The sequence below is a fragment of the Pseudorca crassidens genome, chromosome 14 (assembly GCF_039906515.1).
Source record: "Pseudorca crassidens isolate mPseCra1 chromosome 14, mPseCra1.hap1, whole genome shotgun sequence".
NCBI classification, from domain to species: domain Eukaryota; kingdom Metazoa; phylum Chordata; class Mammalia; order Artiodactyla; family Delphinidae; genus Pseudorca; species Pseudorca crassidens.
The window spans coordinates 12,063,817-12,086,083 of record NC_090309.1 but is presented as its reverse complement, the minus strand read 5'-3'; the positions used below and the strand labels follow the sequence as shown (position 1 = coordinate 12,086,083).

The 22,267-nt window shown below is 35.9% G+C and overlaps 1 protein-coding gene across 2 annotated transcripts in view; it reads right to left on the bottom strand.

The window, feature by feature from the left end:
• Positions 1–22,267, bottom strand: part of ZC3H6 (zinc finger CCCH-type containing 6) — a 53,080-nt gene that overhangs the window by 13,175 nt on the left and 17,638 nt on the right. For both annotated transcript variants that reach the window (XM_067704388.1, XM_067704390.1), the window contains exons 2-5: positions 20,422–20,602; positions 13,505–13,627; positions 7,334–7,610; positions 4,728–4,861 (exon numbers count right to left, since the gene is read on the bottom strand). In XM_067704388.1, coding sequence (XP_067560489.1) covers positions 4,728–4,861; positions 7,334–7,610; positions 13,505–13,627; positions 20,422–20,602 — 715 coding nt within the window. The remainder of the gene's footprint in view (positions 1–4,727; positions 4,862–7,333; positions 7,611–13,504; positions 13,628–20,421; positions 20,603–22,267) is intronic.

Sequence of the window (22,267 nt, the reverse complement as noted above, 5' to 3'; positions counted from 1 at the left end):
CTACATTTTTCAAAATAAAATTATGAAAATCTTGAAAATTAACAATAATACTTTGGCAAAGGTACAATAAAATATTTACTCTCATGTACTGTTGATGGAAGACGTACAATATCCATACTGTTTGACACAAAATTTGTACTTTTCAGGATTATTCTGAAGGAATTATCAGGAAGGCACACAAAGAGTTATTCACAAAAATAACTACTGCAGAATTATTTACAAGTAAAACAAACACACAAAACAAAATCTAGAAATACTGTACCCATCCAAAACTAGGAGACAAGTCAAACACATTATGATACACTTAGGTGGTAGAATATTATACTGTCATTAAAAAATCATGGGATGGAAAGACAATTTGGGGACATAAGAAAATGTTCACAATACCTTACCAAGTGAAAATGTGACCCCAGTTTATAATAATAAAGACAAAGAAAAAGACTAAAAGAATATACCCCTACCTTTAACAGTGTATGTCTCTAGGTATATCTCTAAAAAATTATAGATTGCTTGCGTGTGTGGTTATTTTGTACTTTCTATAGGAAAAAAATGGAGGATGCATTATCTTTAACTTTTAAATTAAGAAAATTAAGAAAAATTAGTATGTGGTAGAAAATCTCACAGCCCTACCTGTTTTTCTTAGTTCTTCTGCTCAGTCTCCTATTCAACTTTTGCTACAAGTATAAGAGGGTGGAGTAGCAAGAGAGTATGAAGCTTAGCCAAGCTAAGGACTTCCACTCATGAGTGCTATAAAATATCACTGTTTTTCAGGCTCTTAGCATGCACAGTGCCTTGAACATCGAGGAGCTTAATAACTATTGATATTTGCTCTTCTGATGTGATATCAGTTTTCCCTTTTCCCTCAATTTGTTAGAAGATGGAGAACAAAGCACAATCTACTGAAAACAGGAAACTGCCTCTCAGCAAACACTTAAGGAAATAGATGGCTAAACTTAAATCTGACCCTCAGGGCTCCCAACTGATGAAATATACATTTTACTAGAAGGATTCTGAAAAAAAGTACAAGAATACCAGGAAAATAGAGAATCTTTGAGGTTCTTTTAAAAAAATACATATATATACCCAAATTGCCCAAGGAAAACGCAAAGAAACTGCTTATACTCTACTCTGATAGGATCATTTAAAATGTCTTAAATCTACGTAAATTTTACTTACAAACATTTTCTATTTCTAGGCTCACTTAGAACAGGTAGATATAAATGACCAGTTCACATATGCCTTCTGTACAAGGAACTGTGGCTGTAATAAAATAGGCAGCCAAAGAGAGTGCATTGTGCAAAGTCAATGAGCCAACTTGAGGAATATAACTCTGAAATTAAAAAGTAAAAATATTAGGTAATCACCCTCCCCCCAAAAAAAACGCTGAAAAATGTACCAAGTTGTACCTATGTTTCATTAATAACTTACTCTTTCTGTCTATGTTACTTTCTAATGATACACCTCGTTGTCTTAACGGAGGATCGCTGGGGGCTGTTTTTTTCCAGTTTAGTTCTGTTTAAACAAGTAGCAAGTACTGCAGTACCCATAACTATGGGAAAACTGACTATAATCAAGGTATTCTAGAAAATCTAAAGCAACTTGAACAAAATTTCAGGATAAAATAAAGTGCCTAGAAGGTCTTTTAAGCTTGAGCGTACAGAAGAACCACAAATGTCCTCTATACATTTAAAAAATTTTTAATTTAATTTCTATTTTATATAGGAGTATAGCTGATTCACAATGTTGTGTTGTCCTCTATCCTTAAGATCTTTTATGAACTATAAGAGCTGGAAGAATGACAGAAGTAATCTAGTTCATCACCCTTACTGGACAAATATGAAAACTGAAGATTACTGAAGTTAGTGACTTGCCAAAGGTTACGTTTCATGTTAGGAGAATCAAGATAGAACTCTTTGCACTATATCACACTGTTTCAAAGAAAACACAATGCAAGAAAGAGGGAGAAGGAATTCCCTGGTGGTCCAGGGTTAGGACTCTGCGCTTCTACCGCAGGGGGGCATGGGTTTGATCCCTGGTCAGGGAACTAGGATCCCGCAAGCTGTGTGGTGTGGCCAGAAAAAAAAAAAGAAAGAAAGAGAGAGAAGGAAAAGACAGAGAAAGGGAGGGAAAAACCAAACTACCGACTTGGTGATTTTAAAATTTATTTACTCTAGAGGATGTATTATATTGGTATAGGGAACAAGAGCATAAAAGATTTTTTAAATATACTAAAAGGAGGAGGAAATTAAAGGATCTACTGGGAAAAGAGTATGTATTTATAAAAAAAATTTAATAGCTACTATAAAGACTAAAAAATTTTAGGAGTTTTATGGCCAAAAGACTGAATAAGGCTTTAAAATCCATCAAAAGTTTGTATGTTCTGTGACTATACTTGAGTGTTCAAGAAAATTAGTGTGGACATGCAGGTATTCCTAAATTTATCTGGCCTTTGGAGGATATTATACTCCTTGAAAAGGCAAGGGTAAAAATGAATCTATGTTGGCCACTCCAGGTATGTTCACTCTACCCTGGATGGGTCTCCGCCAAAGCACTCCTGAACAAGAGCTGCTTCCTTGGACTCTGACACACTCCTGCTTGTTTCTGGAACCGTAAGAAGAAATCTCTCATGAGAGCCAATAAACTGACATAGTGTTAATAACATATTTTAATCTTGATAAAGAAAGGAAACATATTCTAAATCTGATAAGTGTAAAAGAAAGAATTTATTTTGATTTTCTACTACATGATAAAGAAATCTTTTAGTTGCAGCCCAGATCTGCAAACATCTAAAATGCTTGAAGAGGCCATTAGAATTAATACTGTACTCTAATTTTACAGATCGAGCAAACTGAAGCTCAGAGATAGGCAGTAACATGATCAACGCCACACTTTCTTGGAAGCTAATATTTTTAATAACTAATAACTAATAATTTTATAGGGTATAAGTACTGAATATAGAAGAAGACTTACTTAGAAAACATTCACATTAATTTCGTCTAGTGAAAGCAGCACATCCTAGACATCTACACGTGTCTAGAAAGATGGACAGGCAGGTTATAGTCACCCAGAAATTCTAAGTTTGTTTCCATGGAGCGGTGAGTTAAGAGTAAATGTTAGTAGGTGTGTAGGAAAAAGAGTTCATGGTCAAGTAAATTTTGAAAATGATGGGTTGAACAAAGTAAAACAGACTTCTTTATGCCTAACCTGCTCAGAGTGTTTAATACATTAATGTTGACTGAGAATCCCCAAGAGCAGCGTAGCATGTGCTGGGTTTCACAAATTCATTTGGGCCCAAACTTCTTTTTTCTGTTAACAACTCCCTAAGTAGTACCTTAATGAGTACATATTAAGAAATCTTTGCCCATTATCTTTAAACCCAGAAATGAGAAAACTGAGCATTTTCCAATTACAATATGTTACTATCCCTTTTCTTTTTTTTTTTAATTTTTAAAAAAATTTTGCCCGCATTGGGTCTTTGCTGCTGTGCACAGGCTTTCTCTAGTTGTGGAGAGTGGGGGCTACTCTTCGTTGTGGTGCGCGGGCTTCTCATCGCAGTGGCTTCTCTTGTTGCGGAGCACAGGCTCTAGGCGCGTGGGCTTCAGTAGTTGTGGCACGTGGGCTCAGTAGTTGTGGCGTACGGGCTTAGTTGCTCCGCGGCATGTGGGATCTTCCCGGACCAGGGCTCGAACCCGTGCCCCTGCATTGGCAGGCAGATTCTTAGCTACTGCACCACCAGGGAAGCCCCTACTATCCCTTTTCTATCAATCAAGGTTGCAGCTACTGATAACCCACCCTTGCTCTGTACAATTCAATCAAATCTTACTGGAACAGTGGCAGAATACAGGAATTGGACCACTCTAATCCAGAAAGTCGCTACAAGGTTGAAATGTACTGTTCAGAGTTCAGTTCAATTCAACATGTATTTATTCAATATCTACTATACACATAATTCATAAATTCATCTTTCCAACCATTTATACCTCCTTTTTTCTCTTTTAATGATTTCAACTGTAATAAGTAAGTGAATTTACTGCTATCTCCCTTCTTGGTCCTGCTACGTATTGAGCTATTAGCATTTTATTGCCATTTGCATCTAGGGACCGTGACTCCTAGGAAAGGAAAGTACAACAGAGAACTAACAGAACAAACATTTTTGCTTTCAGACATATCAATTTTATTTTGAGGTGCTTTCCAACTTACTGATTTTATTTCGAGGGCACCAAAACGTGCATCTGTGTGCTACTATCAAAACTAATTAAAACAATACTTCTTTTCTGGAGTTCATCTATACTCATTCGATCTGAACTGGAAAATTTTCATTTACTAGGAAAGTAGCATTAAAATCACAATGCTGGGCTTCCCTGGTGGCAGAGTGGTTAAGAATCTACCTGCCAGTGCAGGGGACATGGGTTCAAGCCCTGGTCCGGGAAGATCCCACATGCCACGGAGCAACTAAGCCCGTGCGCCACAACTACTGAGCCCACGTGCCACAACTACTGAGCCCGCGCACCTAGAGCCCGTGCTCCTCAACAAGAGAAGCCACCTCAGTGAGAAGCCCGCTCACCGCAACTAGAGAAAGCCCACGCGTGGCACCGAAGACCCAGTGCAGCCAAAAGTAAATAAATTAAATAAATAAAATTTTTAAAAATCACAATGCTTTCTTTTGCAGCCAAATAAGTTACAAAACGGAAAAGCTCCTCTCCTCATTATATATAAATTCTCAGTACCTCTTGAAAGTCATCCGTTCCTGAAAACACATTAGGCCCTTTATTGGCCCTTCCTCCACGGTCTTTGCGTTTGATTTTCTTCGGCAAGCCGCGTCCACGAGCAACATTAAAACTTTTAACCCTCTGTTCAATACCTAAAAAAGTTAAAATGTACTTCAGATAGTTAAAAAAACAGCACACTAGACAATCTACTAGTTTACAGGGAATAGCTTATTTTAAATAGTCTATAATGTACAGTGTATTCTTTTTTTCCCTTTAGATTCAGTGAAAACAATTAATTCAGTCTTTACATTTTACTTCGTGGGTACTGCTCCTTATTGTTTTGTTTCTTAAGGGATGTTAACAACATAAGGAAGGCAAGAAACAAGGACATATACATGGCTGGAGAGGTCAAATCTAGTTTTATTCTTCTCAATTTTCCTTAGAATAAGCAATTAACAATGTTTTCTGTTTTTAAGAGAATTAAATATTACATTCACCTCTAAGGAAGACATTGTAGGTATTCGTGATTAATTTGTGGCAAATTGAGTTTCTACTGATAATGTTGAACAGACATCACATATATCTCCAAGCAAAATTTATACTTGTCTTTTACTTTTGAAAAACTTGATATTTAAAAGTCTCTAAAGAGATACTCAAATGACTAAAATTATATATTAGGGTAGTAAGTTACAATACAAAGTGATTTCTCATTATATCAAAGTCATACTGAACTAATAAGTTTTCTAATGATATTAAACCTACAAAATAGCCAATAGATATATAGAAAAATGTTTCACTTCATTAAAGAAATCAAAGAAATTAAAAATTTAAAGATAACATAACTATTTTCACCTCATAGAATAATGTTGGTAGGGATTTGGAGAAATTGGCATTTGCACACACTGGCAGGGGTGTTATAAATGGCTACATCACCTTTTTGGATATCAACTTTGTATATGGATCAAAAATCTTCAAATGTAGCTATGTCTTTTGACTCAATTCTATATTTCAGCATTTACTCTCAAAAAAAAAAATGTTTGCCAAGATGTGTATAAATATGCAGGGTTAATCACAGAATTTTTAAAAATGGGTGCAACTTAAATCCCAAATAATTACTAACAAACAAACCTAACAGTTTAGTAGACAAATTATGGCCTATCTACTTAATTGAATAGAATGTAGACATTAAAATCTACTCATTAACATCAGAATGACTGAGGTACAATTCACAGTTAAGGGAGAAAAACAAGTTATAACAGTGTATATAGTTTTTTTGTTAAAAAATAATTGTCAAAAAATTCTAGACGAATGTATACCGGGGAATTCTCTGGCAGTCCAGTGGTTAGGACTCCGTGATTCTACTGCAGGGGGCCTGGGTTTGATCCCTGGTTGGGGAACTAAGATCCCACAAGCTGTGGCACAGCCAAAAAAAAAAAAAAACAAAGTATACCAAAAATATTAATAGTAATTGTCTCTGGGAGTAGGGATTCAAACTGCTTTTGTTTTATCTTTGATCTTTGCTGGGTTATCTTTTCTACACATAGAAAAAGTTTTCTACATTTGACCATATATTATTTTCATAATTCTGGGGGAAAAATGAAAGTCAAAATAAAATGCAATACTCAATTCTTTAACAGAACAAACAGAAAGAGTTTGAAAGGAAGAACCCCAGGTGGGAAGGGATGAACAAGGCCTCTACATTCCCCTTATTCCCCAAGTGGAATGATCCCTGACACCACTATGTCTGGACTCCAGGAACAAACTTACTAATTACAATAGCATATGCATAGACAAATTCCTGTCTCTTTAGTTCAACAAAGCCTAGATCCACATTTTTCAAAGGAATTTTGCTTGGAAATCAAGAAAAAATAAAGCCATAAAAATAACCAAATTTACTCGTAACTGATTCCTTTTTTCAATGATAATTAAATGATAGTTACATAGGGCTTGGTGCTCACTACTTCACCTCAGCCTCATCTCGCTCCAGTTTTCTTGAAGCAGACATATTGACTGGACAGTTCTTAAGGCTGATTTGACCCTGATGTTACCCATAATTTCTATGGCAATCTTGTACTGGTCTCTCCAGGGACGATGTACCTCAATATAGCAGATGAATAGGTTATCACTCCAGAAATTTCTTTAGATTATGTTCTTATTTCTGATCCTGAAGGATGTCTATAGTCCTGAGTACATTTACATAGTGAAGATGATCACTACATTTTAAAGCCTAATAAAAGAATAGCTTCCCAGGATTCTGTCCTTAACAGGTCTAAAACATAAAGTAACCCAGAGTAACAGAGACAGCTGAAAAAGGTAGGTTATTTCTTTCAGTATACTGATACCATATAGAAGGGAGGGGAAAAACATAACAGGAAAGTTGTTTTACATTTTTATACACTTTAAAAATATTAAGAAATCTTTTAGATTCAAATTTTAAAATATCATGCAGATTGAAATATTTGTAGATTTTTGTCCTCAAGGTCTACAAATAAAAAAAAAAACGAATTCAGGAAGCACAGGAATAAGCTGATCATGAGAAAGGGCAAAGAAATTTAAGATTTTACTTCATATTTACCTGTTTTAATAAGGTTCTCATATTAAAAAACAGACAATTTCAAACTTACCTTGCTGGATCCCTTTCAATCTTTGTTTTTTCCCTGGTTCTTTAGAAAAGGATGATCCTAAAGCAGTATTTGAGGTTTCTTTAGCTTGCCTGTATTGTTTCAGCCGACTGGCAAAATCTTCCTCTGTTTCCTGACTGTAGTTACCAAAGTTGTCATCACTGTAGTTACCAAAGTTATCATCACTGTAGGTACTGTACTCATCATATTCTTTACTTTTAAATTTTCTGTTATGTTGACTCTTCTTTGATGCCATGTAGCTTCCTGATATATGTCCATGCTAAGTGAAAACGCACAACCATTATCAAGATTTTTCAGTTATATATAGGAATTGATAGTAACACAGGACATCTTTCCCCCCCCAGAAAGCTGGGAGAAAGAAGGGGAAAAGACAGTTATTAGTTCTGCCTCTTGGTTAGAACTTATCTATGGCACTATTTAAAACTAAGTTCAAAAAGCTAAATGCTACTCTGATGTTATTAAACATTATAATGTTCATAGAACATTGCTGGAGAGTGTGTCTTGCTCACTTTTTGTTTTCCATGCCCATGTCTTATGTTTCTCATGCTCCATGCCTCGATATTTATACACATAAGAGTACTTTAAAATCCATACTGTCATACAAAAATTCCGTCTCCAAAAAACTGAAGAGGTCTTTTTGAAAACAGAAAAAAAAAATAGTGAAATAGCTTGGAGCAAGGGTAGAAAATATATAGAGTCTCCTAAGATTCAAAAATTCCCACATGACACGTTTAAGCATATTATATTTAATTAAAAAACTATATGTAAAGTCAAATTTGTAAAAAGAAAATATTTATATTTGAGGTCTAATAGAAAAAACAGAGATTTCCCTAATAGTAAAAAACATCTAATGAATAAATTGCTCATTAGAAACTATTTATTTGCACTTATACATTATTAATTTTATTGCTTTTTACTAAAGCATGTAAAAACAAAAAATACATTGTAGTCCTAGAAGTTCATTTAATGATAGTATTCAAGTATATCTCTATTTACTGAAATATTTTTATTACTTCTATCATATCTATTGTCAATTTTTTTATAAGAAAGCAAGAAAAAAATTGCACATAGGGCTTCCCTGGTGGTGCAGTGGTTGAGAGTCCGCCTGCCGATGCAGGGGACACGGGTTTGTGCCCCGGTCCGGGAGGATCCCACATGCCGCAGAGCGGCTGGGCCCATGAGCCATGGCCACTGAGCCTATGCGTCCGGAGCCTGTGCTCTGCAATGGGAGAGGCCACAACAATGAGAGGCCCGCGTACCGCAAAAAAAATTGCACATAATTACAGCTTGAGGATCTAGAAAAAGTCAGACCATGACTCATTTTCAGTTTAGTACATTTTAAATGTGATATAAAAATACTGCCCTGGCAGAATACCAACACGAGACTGTGTTTTTAATAAAATGCAGAGAACATACAGAGTGAAGTAAGTCAGAAAGAGAAAAACAAATATCGTATATTAACTCGTATATGTGGAACCCAGAAAAATGGTACAGATGAACTGGTTTGCAGGGCAGAAATAGAGACACAGATGTAGAGAACAAACGTATGGACACCATGGGGGGAATGCGGGGGGGGGGCGGGTGGTGGTGGTGGTGGTATGAACTGGGAGATTGGGATTGACATATATACACTAATATGTATAAAACAGATAACTAATGAGAACCTGCTCTATAAAAAATAACAATAAAATAAAATTCAAAAAAAAGTAAAATTCAGAGAAATATTAAGTCCTTTTCAGCAATTATAAAATAGAGAAAAAGTATATAACTAAAGCAATCAAGAAAATCAATTAACTCATCAGTTTTAAATTTTGAAGACATTATATTAGATTTCCAAATTTTTTTAAGCAACATTTTTAAAGTTTATAAACTGTTCTCAGTCTAGCACTTCAGAAATTCAGAAGGGGATCTACAATTATAGCCAAAAGACTGTTTCTTACATTTAAAAAAAAGCCACTATGAAAATAAAACAAAAAATAATTGCTTTGATTAAGTTGAAGATTTATTAGTTGAGTGGTACTTACATTTCCTTTTATAAAAAATGTGATTACATTAATTCTTCAAAAATATATTTCAATGCCTAATTAGCAAGGATTACTCTCTGTTAATGGGCGAGTATGAATTTTTCTCTAGAGATTAGATGCTTTTCACAAAAGCTTTAAGTCTTAATATTAATCCAATTCTCTGATTTTTCACATCCTTTACAAAAATAATCTCCATAATTCCTACTTTTTCAAGCAGAATTATCCCTAAACTTTCAATCCATCCCTCCCTTGTTTTCCCAACTGCAAATAATCCTAATAGCCCTCTAATTATGCAAACCTCAGGGCTTCTTCTGCAGTGACAGACTCTAATGTGGCTTGCTGCAGTGCTTAGTGTTTGCATCAGGGCACCACCCATGCGGTGCAAGCTCTCCAGGAAGCGCTAAATGAATGAGGGGTTACAGAGCAGCCCCAGTTCTCTAGGAGAGTATCTCCTCGTGCTTCACATGTTCACCATTTGGAATGAACAAAATGTACTCACCAGCAAGGATCTAGCAAGTATTTTTAAAAGCCCTCCTAAAGATAAAAGAAATGAAAAAGACTATAAATTTTACTGAAGGATATAGTTTCTCCAATCACTTTGCTTATTGATTATTAGGCTATCTACCTGCTAGAATGTCTGTGGGGGCAGATTTGGTTTCTGTTACACAGGCTGTCACTCTAAGCATGAAATAAGAGAACAGGAGACCCTGAACAAGGATGAGGAAAAAGGAGATATATTAAGTACTAATTTAATAGCTAATTTAATAGCTAGATGCTAATACTATATTCTATTGTCGGCCTATAACTGTAGAAGTGTCATACAGTAGATACTCGTTATCTAATCAAATGAGATTTTTAGGATATACTTTCTAACCTCAGTGAGTCAACACTAAACCATATGTGAAGGAAATGATCCTGAACTTTCTCTTCTAATGGCAGACTAGGTAATTTAATTCAGATCAGTCCTCCTCCTAAAAAAATGCAGCAAAGATAGACAAGATATTTTTTTCAGACCACTGTAGACATCAGAGAGCTAACAAATTAGTGAAGGATTACTGAACCGTTTCCCATGGAGTAGATGAAAATCCCCAGAAGTGAGCAGTACTTGGAGCTGTTTTTGCTCTGAAAGCATCAGCCCAGCATGAAAAATCATCTGAAAAGGTTCAACAGCACTTTTGACTATCCTTTCAATCTTTGGGAACAAAAGGAGTCCAGAGTCTGGAAAAAGCGGAAGCCTTAGCGACCCCCACCCACCAGAACTCAGAAAGTCTGGGGTTTTTCAGATACATGCACACTGACCTGAATACTCCTCAGTGCTCCTGAGAGCATTAGGATTTTTCTAGCACAAAATAATATTCAGATGGAAGATTCTGTTCATACAGTGCAACATATTTAAGGAAGACATAAAGTATATCATGTTGTTTTAATTTTTTTTCTGTTTAAAACACATCAAATAATGTTTGCACTTGAAGAGGTAGGTGGCACAAAATTCATATACTGAAGCCCTCACCCCCAGTACCTCAAAATATGACAGTGTTTAGAGAAAGGGCCTTTAAAGAGGTGATTAAGTTAAAATGAGGATGTTAGGGTGGGCCCTGATCCAATTTGACTGCTGCCCTTATAAGAGGAAATTTGGACACACAGAGACACAAGGAGTCCACGTGCACAGAGAAATGACCATGTGAGGACAAAGCAGCACGAAGGTGACCATCTACAAGCCAAGGAGAAAGACCTAAACAGATCCTTCCCTTGTGGCCCTCAGAGGAAACCAAACCTGCCAGCACCTCGATCTTGGACTCAGATCTAGCCTCCAGACTGTGAGAAAATAAATTTCTGTTGTTTAAGCCACCAGTCTGTGGTATGTTGTTATGGCAGCCCTAACAGACAAATCCATGACATAGTCTTTATTTTCAAAGGTTTAAAATTTGTAGCATATGTCTTATAAAATATTTTTTTAATATCAGAAAGCAAAGAATGAAATTGAAAGTTTAATTTTTCTCTTTAAAAAGCAGTAACTCAAAACCACAGTGAGATATCATTTCACACCAATTAGGAAGGCTGTTATCCAAAACAAAACAAACAAACAAAAACAGAAAATAACAAGCTTGACAAGGACGTGGAGAAATCAGAAAAATCTCATGCATTGTTGGTGGAAATGTAAAATGGTGCAGCCTTTGTGGGAAACAGTTGGTAGTTCCTCAGAAAGTTAAATGTAGAAATAACATATCATCAAGTAATTCCACTCCTAGGTCTATACTCCAAAGAATTGAGAGCAGGGTCTCAAAGAGATACCTATACACCCACGTTCATAGCAGCATTATTCACAATGCGCAAAAGGTGGAAGCAATCCAAGTATCTATCGACAAAATGTGGTATATACATATAATTGAGTACTATACAGCTTTGAAAAGGAAGGAAATTCTGATACGTACTACAACACAGATGAACCTTGCAAAAATTATGGTAAGTGAAATAAGCCAGACACAAAAGGACAAATACAGCATGATTCCACCTATATGAAGCACCTAGAGCAGGCAAATTCATAGAGATGGAAAGTAGAATAGTGGTTACCAGGAGTGGAGGGAGGGGGAAATTAGGTATTATTGCTTGATAGGTACATGGCTTCTGTTTAGGAAGATGAAAAAGTTTTGGAAATGGACAGAGTGATGGTTGCACAACATCATAAATAAACTTAATGTCATTGAACTGTATATTTTAAAATGGTGAAAATAGTGAATTTTTCCAAAGACATACAAATGGCCAACAGACACATGAAAAGATGCTCAACATCACTAATCATCAGGGAAATGCAAATCAAAACCACAAGGATAGGGCTCCCCTGGTAGCACAGTGGTTAAGAACCCGCCTGCCAATGCAGGGGACACGGGTTTGAGCCCTGGACCAGGAAGATCCCACATGCCGCAGAGCAACTAAGCCCATGTGCCACAACTACTGAGCCTGCGCTGTACAGTCCGCAAGCCACAACTACTGAGCCTGCATGCCACAACTACTGAAGCCCGTGTGCCTAGAACCTGTGCTCCACAACAAGAGAAGCCACCGTGCACCGCAATGAAGAGTAGCCCCCGCTCCCTGCAACTAGAGAAAGCCAGCACACAGCAACAAAGACCCGATGCAACCAAAAATAAGTAATTAATTTTTAAAAAGCACAAAAACCCACAAGGACATATCACCTCACACCTGGCAGAATGGCTATCATCAAAAAGACAAGAAATAACAAGTGTTGGTGAAAATGTGGAGAAAAGGGAACACTTGTACACTGTTGGTGGTAATGTAAATTGGTGCAGTCGCTGTGGAAAACAGTACAGAGGTTTCTCAAAATATTAAGAATAGAACTACCAAATATCCAGCAATTCCACTTTGGGGTATTTTCCCAGAGAAAATAAAAACACTAATTCGAAAAGATATATGCACCCCTATGTTCACTGCTGCATTGTTTATAATAGCCAAGATATGGAAGCAAGCTAAGTGTCCATTAACAGATGAACGGATAAAGAAGATGCAGTATATATATATATATATATATATATATATATACATGCAGTATATGCAGTATATATACAATGGAATATTACTCAGCCATAAAAAAGAATGAAATCTTGCCATTTGTGACAATAAGGACGGACTTAGAGGGCATTATGCTAAGTGAAATAAGGCAGATAGAGAAAGATAAATATCACTATTATTTCTCTTATATGTGGAATCTAAAAACCAAAACAAATGAGCAAACATAACAAAACAGGAACAGATTCACAGATAGAACAAACAAGTGGTTACCAGAGGGGAATGGGGATGAAATAGGTGAGGGAGATTAAGAGGTACAAACTTCCAGTTGCAAAATAAATGAGTCACAGGGATGAAATATACAGCATGGGGAGAACAGTTAATAATAATGTAATATCTTTGTATGGCGACAGATGGTAACCAAACTTATCGTGGTGATCATTTTATGTACAGAAATATTGAATCCTATGTTGTGCACCTGGAACTAACACAGTGTTGTAGGTCAATTATACTCCAATTTAAAAGAAAAAGAGAGAGAAAAAGAAATAGTTAAAATGGTAAATTTTATGTTCTGTATATTTTATGACAATAAAAATAAAGGCAATACCTGAGGAAATGGAATGTCATAATCCCTGTAGAAACCACTTCTTTTTCTGTGGGAACTTTCTGTATGTTCGACCTCTGAATCAAGGCTGTAGTCTGAACTATCATCACTGGATGGAGAATTATGCTAAAAGAAGGAAAAACCAAAAATGTTACATTTACAAAAGGAAAAAAATTTAACTAGTATCTAGATAAGCTTGTTTCAGCCAGAGGTGCCAACCAACAGATTATATTATCCTAGTAGGTTCTGAAGTATTAACTGGAAAATTCTTGTTCCAAAGACCACCTCCACCCCAACTCCTCTGAAATTTTCTGAGGAATAGTACATCTTCCTCTTTTCTCGGGGATTTTAATGGCAGCATTTTCCCCATCATCCCTTTGGCCCAAGGACTTCAAATAGAAAATACTGCACCTCTATGCTCTAAAGTGATCTTAAATTTAAGTTAATCTTTATTTTTAAAATCTTTGGCTGCGTTGGGTGTTTGCTGCTGCGTGCGGGCTTTTAGTTGCTGCGAGCGGGGGCTACTCTTCGTTGCAGTGCACGGCTTCTCACTGTGGTGGCTTCTCTTGTTGTGGAGCATGGGCTCTAGGCACGCGGGCTTCAGTAGCTGTGGCATGCGGGCTCAGCAGTAGTGGCTCGCGGGCTCTAGAGCGCAGGCTCAGTAGTTGTGGCGCACGGGCTTAGCTGCTCCATGGCATGTGGGACCTTCCTGGACCAGGGCTCGAACCCGCGTCCCCTGCATTGGTAGGCGGATTCTTAACCACTGCACCACCAGGGAAGCCCCTAAGTTAATCTTAAAGGAAATAAAATTGGTTCCTCATCACCAAAAAGAGTCCTAGAACATGAATAGAGTATGAAGTAATTTATTTTTACCTAAAACAGCTTTAGAGTTCTTAATCTATTGCATAAGTACCCTAAATCTAAAAGATATCAAAACATTCCAAATTATAAATATAACATAAATCCAACCCACAAAATTGAACAAAGATGAAATACAAACCACAAGTAATTGACAGTGATTGACAAATATCAAGAATAAGCTTTTTCAAGTATGAATGCAATTTCAAAAAAAAAAAATCATGAAATATCCTCCATCTAGCCAAAATAATTACCTTCCCAGGTTGAGCACCCTCTTTAAAAAAATTTTTTGAAGTTCTTATCAACAAAGACACTGACTCTGTATTTTATCATCCTTGCATTCCCAGCATCTAAGACTAGAACAAACTCAGTAAAAATGTGCTGAACTAAATTGACCTCTTGATACTTTTACAGTAGAAGGATCTGTTTTCTTCTACTCCATTCTTAAATGCTGGTTTAAGAAGACAAACTGTTTTCCTCCACCTTGTTCTTAAATGTTCTGGGGTTTAGTTTTGGGGTGCTGTTAATTCTGCTTTTGTTGATCTGATAGGTGATATGAAGATCTTTTTATAATTATGCTATGAAACGCTTCAAGCTTAACTACCTAATCTTTTTGGTTAGGACTTGAAATAAATATTGTCCATTTAAAAGCCAAGTTTGCTCTGTTACTAGCAGAAGTCAGCTCTGGCTCAAAAGAAAACCTTTACCTTGAAGAACACTAAAGGGGTAAGGCTTGCTTAAGAAGAAGTTCAAACAGAGGCATTGCTTCAGGAAGAGCCATCAGAGAAGAGAAGATTCTGTTTAAGGGAGAAGATTCTTCAGGCTAGCCCCCCAAAATGAGTCTAGAACACAGACGTTAAGAAGTCATTAGGAAGGCTATTATAAAAAAATATGTATGTGGCTCACCTACAGTAATAAGTAATTATTAACCCAAAATTAGCAAATTGGACTACATTAAAAATAGCTGGAAATAGTAGAGAGTAATTAAAAATTATTAAATTTTTAAGTGAAAAGGATAGTATACTTTTTTTATTTCAGAATTTTTGAGTTTCTTTTTTTTGGTTATTGTTTGGCATCTGTTTGGTGTTTGAAAGTGTTCCCTTAATTTTGTTATTTTACCTATAATACAGTGGTGGATTATTTCTTTCAATACACTTGGTTGGTAAGTACTAAAGTTCAAGTCTAGGGACTTTCCTGGTGGTCCAGTGGGTAAGACTCCACGCTCCCAATGTAGGGGGCCCTGGTTCGATCCCTGGTTGGGGAACTAGATCCCTCATGATGCAACTAAGAGTCCGCATGCCACAACTAAAGATCCTGCATGCTGCAAAGAAGATCCTGCATGCCACAACTAAGACCCAGCCCAGCCAAATAAATAAATGTTTTAAAAATAAATAAAGTTCAAGTCTCAGTGATTATGCTTTCTATAGAACTCTTAACAAACATGACACCACAACATGGTGAGTAAAGAGGGCAAAAGACATAGTCAAGAACTAATTAACAGGATAGACATTTAGTGACCCCTTTAAATATTCAAACAGTAACAGAAAGAATTTAGGGACTTCAGTGACTTCCCCAAACCATGCCAGCCTTTTCACACCTTTTTGCTTTTGTATTCTCTGTGTCTCTTTGGTCAACGAGCTAATTCCTACCTGTCCTTCAAGATTTATCACAAAAAATCTCCATGTCCAATAGTAAGAGAATGATACTAAAGTATAATACAATACAGAGCAATCAATTAAAATGGTATTTTAGAAGATTTTATAGAAACAACAAAATGTTTATCTGTACTATTAAGTGAAAATGCAAAATATAAAATCAATTAAATGGCATTTCTCTAATAATAATTGTCCACAAATTCATTATTACTCCTACCCTCAAGAGGTGGAGATTAATTCCTCTCCCTTTGAGTGTGGACTAGACTTAGAAGCTTGCTTCTAGCAAACAGAATTTGTCAGAAGTGATTAGGTTATAAAAAAGACTGTAGTTTTCATCCTGGGTGCTCTCTCTTGCTCTCTTGCTTTGGAGGAAGCCAGCCAAAGCACGAGGTCAAAGAAGTGGTATGTAAAGGGGTCCACATGGTGAGGAACGGAGGCCTGCCAAGAGCCACATGACCGAACTTGGAAGAGGATCCTGCCTTAGTCAGGAGATGACTGCAACCTCGCAGGAAGCGCTGAGCCAGAATACCAAGTTAAGCCGTGCCCACGTTCCTGACCCACAGAAACTAGGAGACAAACTTTTGTTGTTTAAGCTTCTAAGTTTGGGGTAATGTGTTGCGCAGCAATAGTTAACTAATACAGGTTTTGGTATCTGGAAATGCGGTGCTGCCAGTACAAATATCTAAAAGGTAGAACTGGTTTTGGAACCAGACAGTGGATAGAAACTGGAATGATTTTAAGAGGGCACTAGTGAAAGCCTAAGATCACCCTGAATTATTGTTAGTAAAATTTTGGACTTTGGGGCGACTTAAAAGGAAAGTGAGAGAGATCTTATTAAAACTGGAAAAAGGGAGATCCTTGTTATGCAGTGGCAGAAATCTAGCAACACTGTTACATTCAGCAATATGGAAAGTAGAAAACGTGTCTAATGAACTAGGTGATCTAGTTAAGATTTTCAAGCAAAATGTTGAAAGTACCTATCTATGAGGAAAGATAGATGAATTAAAGGAAGAACTGTTAAAAAGGAACCAGGACTTTATGGTTTTAAAAGTTCTTAGCCTCAAAATATCTAACTTTGTTTTTGTGCTTCCCTTTTTTCTTAATTAGTTTGGCCAACCCGTGCTGCAGGGGGCACAGGTTCGATCCCTGATGGGAGAACTAAGATCCTGCGTGCCGTGCAGCATGGCCAAAAAAAAAAACAAACTACTGACTTTTCATTCTAATTTGTTAAATTCTACTTATAACTTTATTAAGCCCTTCCTTTTTGTTTCTGTCTTACTTTGCTGTTTTCTAGATTTTAATACTATAATAATTTTTCTTCTGATAATTTTTTAGCTATCTTCCATATGTCAAATTCTATTATTATTTTCATGTAATTCGGCAGATTTAGTCTGCATTCAAAAGTGTTTCTGTTTTTCGACTTTGTTATTTATGTCTAGATTTATTGCATTGTGGTTTGAGATTGCTCTTTGTACTATTTCTACTCCATCAAATTAATTGGAGTTTTCTTTGTTGCCTATGACATGGTCTATTTTTATGAATATTCCAAGTATACTTGAGAGAAAGATATAGTCTCAGGATTCAGAGCTTACTATATATTTATAATATTTATAATACTATATATTATAATATTATAATATAATATTATAATATTTCTTTAATATCCTTACCACCTTTTCATCCATTTGATTAATCTCCTTGGGTTAAGAGAGGTATACTGGTGTATCTCCTGTTATTACTGTATTCCTGTCTATTTCTTCTCATAGTTCCTATAGTTCCTGCTTTATGAAAACTGATGTTTAAGGGGATATTAAATAACAATAAATAAATAAATCTTCACTGTGAATTATAACCTTAACATTATAAAATGCCCTTCTTTGTTTCTTTCAATGCCTTTTTGACCTAAATTTGACTTTTTCATATATCAACACTGTGATTTCTGCCTTTTCTTTCTTTGCATCTGCCTGGTATAGCTTCACCCACTTTTCATTTTTTTATTTTTTTAACATCTTTATTAGAGTATAATTGCTTTACAATGGTTTTACCCACTTTTTAAATCTTTCTCTTTTACATAGCTTAGAGTTGGATTTTGCATTGTTGGGAGGTATATCTTTTGGTATTAGAAAGATTATATTTTTGTTTCAGTTATTTCTTTCAAGTTGTCTTTTTCCAATAACCTTAGTCCCTATCCCTTCTTTGCATACTATTTGTTTACTAGTAGGACCAATATTGAAATTAGGCAGTAACCTCTTCTTCTACTTCCTCTCTTTCATTCCCAGGATAATAATTTGAAGTATATTTAAAAAGTCTCAGTTAATAACTAAAAAACTACCAAGAAGGTTATCCTGCTTACCATATATTCTTCTGCTTTCCCTGACGTTTTTTACAGCTGTAATGTTTCGATACATAATTTACTGCCCCCCATGTCCATCATTTAGTCTTAGCTTTACAGACTAATACGTAGTGTATGTAGATCACTCTCACTTTTTCAACCAGTCATTTTGGTTATCTGAACGTGTGCTCTAGGAGATTCTATGAGAAGTCTTATGATAATATTTCCTGACTTCTATTATATACAGCTTTTCTGAGGACTTTATATTTGAAGTTCAGTATTTAGCTGGATATAAAATGCTTGGCTTGCATTTTATTCAAATACGTTACTCCATTATCTTCTGGCATAAAATGTTGATATCAAAAATTTTTCTATAAATCTGACTTTCCTTTCTTAATAAGTGGCTTGGTCTTTTTGCCTAAATGACCAAAGGATTCCCTTTTCCCCCAGTTCTGCTGATGCTGTTTGATCATAGTCTGTATTATTTTCTTAATTTTTAAAAATCATTTTGAAATGTTAGGTTAAGTTTTTCATGTTTTGTGGGCATTCTTTCCTTTCTGGAAGAATATTATTCTCCCCAGTTTCCTCTTTTTTTTTTTAATAAGAATAACGTATATGGAATGTGGTCATGGTCCAATCTTGTTGCTCATGTGTCAAAGGAGGAAGGAGCCAGGAAAACTTTCCTAGCTTCACTCTCTAGGGTTATTTCTTCTGTCGTTAGCACATGAGGTATTAAAAAACATGGCTGTGTATCTTCTGAGATATGCCACCCCTGCTCCCTTCCCCCATTTTCTTTCCTTGGCCCTAGTATTCTTGTCCTCTCAACTTAGATTCTACTCCTAGCAGTTTTCTCCTCAGGGTGGGACTCTGTCCTAGAAGAGATTTAGTTGATGAGTATTCATCAGGCACAGACCATTCTAGCACCATACAATCTTACGTGGTCACCTTATACTCATGTGGGAATTGGGAGCTAGTAAAGCCCCCTCTCAGTTTCCATTGCTGTTTCTCAGTTTGGCCGACAGGCTTTCCATGTTCACTGGGGACTCCTGCATTGAGATGAATACCTGTTGGTAGTTTGTTTTCTGGAAGTTCTTTTTACCTTTCTTCTGCTTCATTTCACACAATTGCTGATCCTACTCTGGTCTTGTTGCTGTCTGTGGTTGCTGTCTGTGGTTTTTTATTTTTGAGGTTTGTGAAGATAACTTGTTAGTTCATTTTTTGGTAGATGCTGCCAATGAATTTTTGGTTTTGCTATTCTAATTGCTCTGTTTTTATGGGGGAAATTCAGGGAGTTTCAAAAACTACCCCACCACTGCTGCCAACTTTTCTCTGATTTCTCTGTCAGTATAGGTTTCCCTTCTTCTCAACAGCAATCCACATTATTCTGTATCCAGCACCCAAGTGCTCTCTTGATAGCATTTGTTTTTCAATTGTTTACAGCTCTCTCCTTCCCTTTTCAATGTAATCTCTATAACAGCAGAGACCATTTCATTCATTACTATAACCCCCAGCATACAGCACAGAGATTTCCACAGCAAGCACGCAATAATACTTACAAATGAATAAATAAATGAATGGATGGACAATGCCAGTGCTGTTAATCTACATCTGTAGAGAATGAAACTTTCTTTCCTTAAGCTTTCAGTATTCTTGCATACAATCTTCCATCAATTTAAAAGATTTATTCTAATTTGCATTAAAAGTTACTTTGATTATTTAATTTTTTTATTGGAGTTGAGTTGCTTTACACTGTTGTGTTAGTTTCTGCTATACAGCAAAGTGAATCAGCTATACGTATACATATATCCCCTCTTTTTGGATTTCCTTCCCATTTAGGTCACCACAGAGAACCTAGTAGAGTTCCCCTGTGCTATACAGTAAGGTTCTCAAGAATATTTTTTAAATCTTTAAAACATTTCATATAATCTTTATGTTCATAAAATTTCTTAAGCACATAAAAAGATCTAATCCATATATTTTATAAGAAAACAGGCAATGATTTATACTTTGTAATTTTCAGTGTTTTATATTTCATAAAAATTTACCAAAAGAATAAAAAGTAGATTCTAACTAACCTTATGTTTCTCACGTTTTCTCCTTTTGGACTTTTTCTTCTCTTTTTCTTTCTTGTGTTTTTTCCTTGATTTTCTGTAGGCTTTCTCATTTTTCTGCTTTTCATCCTCTTTTGCTTCCTGTTCTTGTGTTTCTTCAAATCCTGCATCATCTATTTCACCATCTTCTAATTCACCATCTTCTCTGTAAAAGACAATGAAAATTTTAATTTTCAAAAGTCAATTCTAAAGAGAATCTTACAGAAACAGTTCCAAAAGAAAAAAAAAGCATGAGCCAAGAATTTAAGTTATACTCATTTAGATCAGGGGTTGGCCAATTTTCTATAAAGGGCTAGATAGTAAACATTTTAAATTTGCAGGCCACATATGGTTTCTGTTGCAAAATCTCTCTTTTTTTACAACACCCTTCAAGAACATAAGAAGCAATTTCAGCAGCCATAGTTTGCCAACCTCTGATTTAGAGTAAGAGCATTGACTCTCACTCAGTAAACGAATGAATGCATGAATGCAATAGTATCCCAAGGTAATACAGCAATAGTTACCATCTATAATACTAAGCTACCATAAAAATGAAAGAAAGAAAGAAAGAAAGAAAGAAGAAAGAAAGAAAAAGAGGGAGAGAGGGAGGGAGGGAGGAAGAAAGGGAGGAAGAAAGAAATTAAAACACTTTAGGAAGCAAACATTCTAACTACAGGAAGGAATTTAACTTAGTGACCTGTAGACAGCTATAAATAGCTTTAAAATAAAAGCAATGTAATATATTAATTCTCACCATAAGAGTAAACTTCAATAAGAAGACAAATTTCAATAGGTAGATAAGTAATCTACCTACTGAAACCTGAACCACAAAAGCAGAATAATAAATTCCTCAACTTGAATCTGTAAAAAATATTCAGAGTAAAACCCCAAATCTACAAATCTTTATATTAATTATGACATTTTTATAGTTATAGAAGCCCCAACGTTCACTAACAGTATTTTAAATGCAAATTAACCAACTGATCTACATGGGAAGATAAATACATAAAATAATTTTAACATTTTATCCTGTTTCCATACAGTTTGAAAAAATGCAAACAACTACAAATATTACATGGTGATACAGAAAGATAAATGTCTTTTGTGACTGGAAGCAAATGAGAAGCACACAAACTATGGTGTGTGCATTTTAAAGATACTTTTAAATTACTAGAAATGTGTGATTTCTAAAATGCAAAACTGATCATGTAGCACTCTCCTGCTAAAAATCTTCAATGATGTGATATCTCAAATTTGCTTCAAACAATCCACTGAGGATGAAGGAAGTGGTCTCAACAAGACTGGCCATGAGTTGGTAATTGCTGAAACTGTGGGATGTGTATATAAGGATTCATTCTACCATTCTATCAATATGTGTTTGAAGTTTTCCATAATAAAAAAGACAGTATCAGTGATTCCCTTCTGACCTGAGGATGATGTCAACACTCCTTGACTCCAAAAGGCCCTTTATAATTGAGTCCCTGATTCACCAGCTAATTTCAATTCAAGTCCCCAAGCCTTAAACATTGCCTTAAAAACTCTCATTGCCCTGCTCCTCTCAACATCCACCCTCTCACCTCCTTCACCGGCTAAGTCCAATTCAATCTTTAGGACCCGGTTTAGATGTCCCTTCCTGCAAGATGCCTCCACTGACTACTCAGGATTAGGTGAGCTGCTCCATCCTAAGCACTCCCCTAATAATTCTCATTTCTTTATCTCTGCACTCTACACGTTATGTCTGAATGACTTGCTTATTGGTTGGTGAAAGCGGGGTATGGGACTGTCTTTCACAGCTGTATCTCCTAATCCCTAGCACGGTGCCCTGCTTTTT